Source organism: Condylura cristata, unplaced genomic scaffold (genome assembly GCF_000260355.1).
Source record: "Condylura cristata isolate star-nosed mole 26May11 unplaced genomic scaffold, ConCri1.0 scaffold00011, whole genome shotgun sequence".
In the NCBI taxonomy this organism is placed as follows: Eukaryota; Metazoa; Chordata; class Mammalia; order Eulipotyphla; family Talpidae; genus Condylura; species Condylura cristata.
In genome coordinates, this window is record NW_004567112.1 from 23662388 (window position 1) to 23671176 (window position 8789).

Genomic DNA, 8789 nt, shown 5'->3' on the forward strand with positions numbered 1-8789 from the left:
CTACAGTGGGATTAGTAATAGTACATACCACCTAGGGTTGTAATGGGAATGAATGGATGAAACATATAAAAACCTTAAAATAGTGTTTGACACATAGTAAAAGTTCCAACAGCACTAGCTACCATCTACATCTTAGCTCAGACACCTGCCTCAGCTGGTATTAGCATGAAAAAGAATACTGAGGGCCAGGGCACTGGCTTGAGAATGAATGGGTTAAACAGATGTGCTGGGCTCTGTGCTGAGTTTTCTCATTTAATCTTCAGAACTTTTCTGTCTCCATGATACATGTGAAGAAATTGAGGACAGAACTTTCCTAGATTCACATAGCTATTGTCAATCCCACAGGCTACAACTGCAGACTCTTGGAAAAGCTATAGTTGGATGTTTCATTAAAAAAATCAAGCATAGCATTATCTTCTCCAGTGATGCTCAATTTTCCTTTTTTCTCTAATAATTCCACTACAACAATCCCACTGCTTGACAGCAATTAAAAAGACAACAGGGTAGGTTTTTTGTTATTGTTTTTGTTTTGTACAGTTTAATTGTTCAGCACTGGGACGTGGGTTTAATAAAAGTAATTTAGACTCGACTTAGAAATTTAATTTTCTAGTTGTAACTGATGGCCTAAAAATTCTCAAACTCAACAGAACAATGAAACCTCAGCAAAAGTAAATGGGCTTGAGAGAAACATGAAACTCAGTGGGTGATATCTTAGTATTTTGACTTCCACAGTGATGCTGAAGGACGTCAGAATCGAGTCAAGGGACGTGGGTCCAGCTCGTGCTCCTTCGCTGACCCGCCCCATGGCCAACAATGGCCACATCATTTCTGACTGTAGTTTTCTTCTCCAGGGAGCAAAGGGGAAGGAGATACAGAGTGCCTCTGAATCAAATTTCGTCGTTGCTTTATTGAAGTTGGTTCCTGGCAGCCATCCTCTACTCTGCGGTGCGGTGCGCTTGCGGATTCACCCCCAACCAAAACCCTGCAGCCAGCGCTGCCTGCTCGCACCAAAGTAAGGGAGAAGATGCGCGGCCACCAGTGAGCCAAACAAACACGTCAAACAACAGTATTCACATTGGGACGAGTCACAACTCTCCTGCTCAGATTTAAATGTGCACAGCCTTCCCCAGACGTGAAAGGCAGCTTCTCCCCGGCAGCCAGGCTGGCGCCCCGCCTGGCTGAGGCTTGCTGCAGTTCTCTGCGGTCCAGCACTGCTACGTGCGTAACGTTACGCTGCAGCCTCCACGCCCCACCCCGCCCCCTCGCTGAGGGCTCGCGTTGCGCCGCTGGGTCCAGCTGGCCTTGGAGTCCCTGCGCTCTGCAAGTCCAGTATCACGGCGGTCACGTTCCCGGGCGAGGGCTCGCGCCCCAGCAGGGCGCTGGTTGGGCACGCCGCGGGGCCTACGGTCTGGCGATTGGTCCGAAGGGTTGGTTCACGTGGTCGGGAGCAGATAAGTGGCCTCTCGGCGCCGCTCCCGCTATCGGTCCCATTTACCACGAAGCCTGGAAGGTCTAACTTGGACAGGTAGTGGAGCGCCGGCTCTTAAGGTCCGCTGCCACATCTCTGCCAAATGAGCTGCACCAGGTAGGTTGTCTGCAGACTCTCCACCTGGGGCAGAGATCTCTCCACCAGAGCGCAGCTGAGGGGAGGCTGGGTTGCGGTGTCCTGTGTCAGTACTGCGAGGAGAGGGCATGTTCACTGATGACTTACTTGAAGCTGACCCGGATGCCTGGGAGGTGTGGAAATTTGCCGGGTGCTACTTAGGCAGAGCTTATTTTGGTAATCAGCATCCTGAACCAGAAACCGTTGAAATGTGAAGTGGCTTTAGTTCTGATTCCTTCATAGATTCCTACTGTTTCTTCCTCCTGCGCAACTGTCCCGAGGACCGGGGCTGCTTAGGCTGTGGAAACAGCCCTTTGGCATTGCTGGTTTGGTAGTTTAGCTTGGGAATTGGGTAGTATAGGACGAGGTTTGCATTTATTCGTTCTCTTTCAAGTTTACCAATGCAAACTAAGTCTCAGAGTTGAAACAAATTATTTTTTTCGCTGTTGGCTGCTAAGATTTAAGATTCAAAGGATACCACAGAACCCTAAAGCAGTCTTTCTGTAAGTGCAAAAAGTAAAAACAAGACAAAACAAACTCTCCAAACAAAAACTCCTCCCACAAAATTACTTTAAATAACTACTCCAGACATAACTTAGCAAGAGTTCCCTAGAAATTCTGTTAACTATTATTAGACTCACAAATATAGCTGTAACTTTCACTTGTTTGTTCTAAGTTTGTACAACTCCCAGAAAAATCCCAATGCTCAATTCTCAGAATGGTCTTTTATTATTCTTTCTATGGTAATGACCATTTGTGTGTGTGCTTGGAGCCATTGTGAAGAATTGCTGAAAGCAGATTGAGAAATGTTATGTACAGTAGTATATACACATACTTATCTATAAGCAAGCCTAGGAGAGGGCAAAAATAACATCGTAGTCTTGGCAAAACAGATACTGAAGGCTAAAAGGGGAAAAGCCTTTTTGTCACATACTTCTTGATTTAATATTACCAAGCATAGTTATGTTTAGATGTTTAAATAGCTTTAATTTTTAATTGTAAATATCTATTGCCAAAACATAGAAAATACCAAAAAAGTAAGAAGATGAATCTAGATCACCTATAATCCTAAAATCGCTGATTTCTTCCTGAGATTTTCAGTATATATAAACATACATACATGTATCTTGAATACAATTCAAATTTCAGATAAACAGCTTTTTTAGACTCATCATGGTCATCTTTCTATATGAAATAGAGATTAAGTGAATCTTTTCTTTAAGGGTGTGAATTGCTGACCTGCACTTCAGTGAGTTATTTGTGAAAGATGAGGAAGAAGATGATTATTAAAGAGCAAAAGACAATCTTCTTACTTTACTCCTTCCAGCCATCTTACTTTCAAAATTGTCCTACAAAAATTTTATTGTTATATTTTTCTTTCAAATGGATTACAGGTCCAGAGAAGTGTAATCAATTTAACAACAGAATCAGCAAAGCAGCCAGAGGGAGCACAGAGTCTAGAGCCAGAACCTGGTTAGATGGTTCCAGAATCTGTCTGATGTTTAGAATTACCCTAGAAGCTTTTAGACCTTATCTCTCTTCTGGTCCCCATCTTGAGAGAATCTGCCGCATTGGCTCTAAGTCCCAGGAGTCTGCCTTAAAGGAAAAGAACCTGAAGCCATGGTGATCAGACAAGTTTTGAGAATTACTGGCTCAGAACATTTCCAACCCCTTTATTAGTCAGATGGGGAAACTAAGACCCTCAAGTATTGCAACTATTTAACCCATGGCCTTACAGCCAGTCAAAGGTGGAGCCAAACATCGAATGCAGGTCTGGTCATTTAATCCTGTTTTCTTTTGCTACATAGGGTTGTAGCTCCCTGACACTTACTGTATGGACTATAATTTAGACAATACAAAAATAATGTGTATATGTATATATAGATACAAGCATACATCTATCTACACATACACACATATATAAACACACACACACACACACACACACAAACATATTTGGAGTCGTGAGAAGGGTATTACAAATCCAGGTGATAACCCTTCTTTTCTTTTTGTGTTCCAGAATGATCCAGGTTTTAGATCCACGGCCTTTGACAAGCTCAGTCATGCCAGTGGATGTGGCCATGAGGCTCTGCTTGGCTCATTCACCACCCCTGAAGAGCTTCCTGGGCCCTTACAATGACTTGCACCGAAGAAATTTTGTGAACAAATTAAAACCTCTGAAACCGTGTCTCAATATAAAACAGGAAGCCAAGTCACAGAGCGACTGGAAGCGCTCACACAGCCAGGCCAAGAAGCACGTCGTGTTTGCTGATTCCAAGGGCCTGTCTCTTACTGCCATCCATGTCTTCTCTGACCTCCCGGAAGAACCGGCCTGGGACCTCCAGTTTGATCTCTTGGACATTAATGATATGTCGTCTGGCCTGAAACTCCATGAAGAGAAAACCTTGATTTTAGATTTCCCTCAACCTTCTGCTGATTACCTAAGTTTTCGGAACCATTTTCAGAAGAACTTTGTTTGCCTGGAGAACTGCTCTTTGCAGGAGCGAACAATGACGGGGACTGTGAAAGTGAAAAATATGAGCTTTGAGAAGAAGGTTCAGATCCGCATCACTTTCGACAGTTGGAAAAGCTACACCGATGTGGACTGTGTCTACATGAAAAATGTGTACGGTGGCTCGGAGAGCGACACCTTCTCCTTTGCCGTTGACTTACCTGCCGTCATTCCAACTGAGGAGAAAATTGAGTTCTGCATTTCTTACCATGCTAATGGTCAGGTCTTCTGGGACAACAATGAGGGTCAGAATTACAGAATTGTTCACGTGCAATGGAAGCCAGATGGGGTGCAGACAGAGAGGGGGTCCCAGGACTATGCATTCTATCAGGTGCCTCCGAAGACTGAGTTAGAGTCAACAGTCTTTGGCAGTCCCAGGCTGGCCAGTGGGCTCTTTCCAGAATGGCAGAGCTGGGGGAGGATGGAGAACTTGGCCTCTTATCGCTGAATGAAGCCACCTGGTGACTGCTCTTCACCTGTCATGTTCTCCGTGTAGTTCTAGGTCTGTATTGCTCAGTATTAGGAAGCCTGTGCTACTTTCTTCCAGTAGGTGTAAGTTTGAGCTTTTGAGACCTGGCTACAACAAGGTAGTCATTTGAGCATTTAGTTCTGGGATCTGTATGGATGATACCCAGTTTTCCTTTGAAGGGTCAAGTCACAGCCTGGAACGCTATTTTTATAAAAGTCATGCTCTTTTTCAGTTCCCTTTCTCCATCCCTCCCAGTTCACTAGCTTTCACTTTGGGTAAGGAAAGGTTGGGGAAGGATGATTGATGGTGATGGAAAGCTGTGGTAATGGTCTGAGGAAAGTCTGAAAAGTGTATACAAGGCTTTGCAGCTCGAGTCAGCAGGGGTGGGAGGTCTGATATTTAACTCGTGGTGAGAAAATGTAAGGTTACTTGGTGTTTTTAAGTCGGTTTTACAGTGCTCTCTTGGGGAAATAATTTTTAGAGAGGAGAAAAAGGTCCATTCTGTGTATTCTTGTGAAGAATAAACACACTTTAGGGGTATTGGGTGGTATTGGGGAAAGGTGCATTATAACTCTGCAGAATCAAGATGTGAAGTGAAGCCTTTCTGTTCAGAGATGATGTATCAAAAACTATGATTTGGGGGAAAGTTTAAGCAAATCGGACTTTGCAGTTCTGGTGTTCTTAGTGACCTTGTCTGTCATCAAGGCAGCATGCCAGCTTCTCAGTCTAGAATGCTGTCTAACCCAAAATCCCTGCCATCATCAGTGGCTAACCACTTGTGGGGACTCCACACAATGTCAAGGATGGCTCTTTGCAAGTGCCGTGACTCAACCAGAACATTGTAGTCTCTTAACCCAAATATTTGAATGGTCATCTGATAACTCTCAAGTGTCTGGCCCGATAAGAAGGTCCACTCTGTATACTGGCATTCCTTCTGCAATACCATTGTATCTCGAGAGTGTTGTCGGTGTATACAACTCCCATCCTTCATATTGAAGGTGACTCATTTTTCCACCACACTTTTTTTGATGTGATGTTGAAAGTAAGGACTGACACTGATTCTCGATTCAAGAATCCAGTACCTTGCTCATAAAAGTAGCAATCTGTTTCTTGCATGTATTTCTCTTGCTGTTATCAGTTTTTCTACCTAATTTACTTTAAAGTAAAAATGTTTTTTTTTTTTTTATTAGAAATGTGGATGTGACTTGTTTGGGATGTGTTATAGTATATTGTTCTGGAGTGTGTGCGAATCCATTCTGTAAGATCTTAAGGATGGGAGTCCCCTGATGTTTGCACCTGTCTTTGTGCACATCATCAAGAGATGTTCAGAGAATGCATTTAATTTTAACACGTGTGATCTGCCATGCTGGAAAAGTACTGTTGGGATAATGCTGCTGTGACTGTATTTGAGGTGTGGCTAGCACCCACCATTTTTCAGCTCTAAGTATTTCACTCTCCTTTAGCTATCCTTTGTGGACTTCTCACTTTAAGAATAAATATATTTGATATATAAGAGTATGTTTCCTTTCTCAGAGTCACAGTCAAATAAGAAACCATCAAGCAAGAGTCCCCTATTTTGGTTAAGAACAATTGAGCATAGTTGGGATTAGGAATTGTATCAGCCTGAGTGGATGGTACATTGGAAGTGAGCAAATGTTCAGTATTTTGGCCATTGGAACTGGGGCCTGAGGATATGGCGTGGAGCTGTTGCAACTGTCTCCTGAGTTGCCCTGTCTGTGTTTATTGGTCATCATGCACATGGCCTTCTGGATCAAGGGTGCCAATTCTTAGCTTTAAAATGGGGGAGGAGGTAATGTGGAAAGGCTGCAGTGGCTCCCTTGAACTCCAGCACACCCCCACCGCCTCCGCAAAGGGACAAAGATTCTAGTTGCATATGGGGAAACAGCTGTGGGCATCAATGCCAGAATAGTGGGGGAGGCTCAGCTCTGTGGGCTGAGAGGCACAACACAAGTTGCAGTCCCAGTTTTTGCCAAAAAATCCAGAAAGAACTTTGCATTTTTATCTTGGACCAGTGTCTTGGCAAGACCCAATAAGAAGTGTCAACTTATAACATCCTTTATCAGAAGAAGTTTTCAATTCCTGGCCTGCAGGTATCTGCAGATATATCTTTCTGCAGATATATTTTGATTGACACAGGGTTTTGTTAGCTTTTTATAAGAGAATTCACTGCCAAATTCAGACAATCAGCAGGCTATATAAAAATCTATATTTCTTTTTTTCTCCCAAACATTGCAAGATGGTTCCTTCTGGCAAAACTACCTGAAGTTCAATAGCAGCTGCCCACTTTAGATTTCATTGTGGACGGTCAAGTCACAGCCTTGGAATCCTGTTTTTTTTTTTTAAAAAATAAAGCTTTTTCAGCGCTCTTTTTCTCTCCTCCCCATTCACCAGCTTTCACATCACAATGGGCAAGAAGTGGTTTAGGAAGGATTACTGAGTACGCACAGGGTATGCAGTCTTAGCAGTTGGCCCCCACCCATTGCTTCATTCCCAGGTGGCCTGACCCCTCTAGATGCTGGAGTTCACTAATCCCAGGATGCCCTCTTCCCATGGGTTAAAGAAAAATTAAATGTAGATTAAACAGGGACCTTGAAGATCATGGGACTCAAATGCCTAACTTTTAAAAAGATGTATTTATTTATGCATACAAGAACTGGGGCACAGGCCAGAGGTTTTGGGGTGAGAGTATTCATAAGAGACAGAGTGGGGAACAAAACAGGCAGATGTACTGATACACACTGCTGAGGGGAGCAGGAGATGAGACAGGAGAGGTCTGCTGTGCCATGTGGGTCACCTCCGGGGCTGGGGATCAAACTTTAGCTGCAGTGGTGGCAGAGAGATTTATAGTGCTGTGCTTTAAATCCTGTGCCACCAGGGAGGGCCTCAAATGCCTAACTTTTTAAAAGAAACTAAGATCCAGAGAGAGGAAGTGACAAATTCAGGTCTTGTGCCATTCTGAGTCAGTTCCGGCAGGAGAGTGACTTTTCGCCTAGTGTTCTCCCTCTGCTTCACACTTCCTCCTGATGTCTCCCTTGAGCCCCTTCTGGTCTGGTTTTCTCCTTTCTTAAAGAAGCATGATTTGCAGGCAGGTCTGACTCTGACCAGCTCTTGTTGATCACCTTTGCCAGCTTGACCCAAGGTCGGCTTGTCCTTGGAGTGCCTTTGAAGGACGGAAGGAGGGCCCTTGTAGGATGCCCAAGCCTGTCTTCTCATCCTCCTTCACATCTTGATACCTCACATAGAAGCAGAAGCATCACCACTTTTAAATTTTCACATGGACGAACGGCCTGCTGTTATATTCAAAAACAGATTTAGTTATTAAAGAAAGGGCTCTGCTTTCCCCCCAAATTTATGGCTCCTTTTATTTTATTCCCAAAATGAAAAGTTGGCAATACCTAGTATGTTTAGTGGCTGATGCCACTTCATCTCTGCGAAGGTGTGTGTTCTGCACAAGTTCGTGTGATCCTTCCATTTGCAAAGGATGTCTCTTCCTCAGTGTTCTTCCCCTGCTTCTGCATAAAGGCTTTCTTTTTCTTTCTAGCAGCTACTGAGAGCTATGTCCTGCAGACACACTCTTGTGAGTGGAGAGGCTCAAACACAGAGCAGTAAGCTGCTGACCCCTCTCCTCCCGCCCTGTCCCTCTCTCTGTGCTGGTGAATGTTTGCCCCTCCTGGGTTTACTGGGTCATCAAAGCCAGCGGCCCTCATTCTTGGATTCACTTAGAGAGCTTTAAAAACTACTGGTGCCGGCCCTCCCTGGTGGCGCAGCAGGTTAACGCACTGCACTAAGAAGCTTAAGCCACTTCCTCATGAGTTCAATTCTGGCCTGCCCCAGAGGAGCTCCACATGGCGAGGCAGACCTCTCCTGACCCGCCCGCTGCTCCCCTCAGCAGTGTACTTTGTCCATCTGCCTGTTCTGCTCCCCATTCTGTCTCTGGTAAAGCCTCTCACCCTCTGCATCTCTGGCCTGTACCCCAGTTATATATGAATAAATAAATAAATTTAAAAAAAGTTCTCTTTAAAAACTACTGGTGCCAGGCCCTCCCTGGTGGCGCAGCGGGTTAAAGCACAGCAATAAGAAGCTTAAGTCACTTCCGCATGAGTTCGATTCCCGCCTGCTCTGGAGGAGATCCACATGGCGAGGCAGACCTCTCCTGACCCGCCCGCTGCTCCCCTCAGCAGTGT

The 8789-nt window shown here is 44.5% G+C and overlaps 1 protein-coding gene across 1 annotated transcript; it reads left to right on the forward strand.

Moving 5' to 3' along the window:
* The first annotated feature begins 1495 nt into the window (after nucleotides 1–1495).
* Nucleotides 1496–6063, forward strand: PPP1R3C (protein phosphatase 1, regulatory subunit 3C). Its single transcript, XM_012723438.1, has 2 exons — nucleotides 1496–1585; nucleotides 3624–6063. The coding sequence occupies exons 1-2, from the start codon at nucleotides 1572–1574 to the stop codon at nucleotides 4561–4563; spliced, it is 954 nt and encodes a 317-aa protein (XP_012578892.1). The 5' UTR covers nucleotides 1496–1571; the 3' UTR covers nucleotides 4564–6063.
* The last annotated feature ends 2726 nt before the right edge of the window (nucleotides 6064–8789 follow it).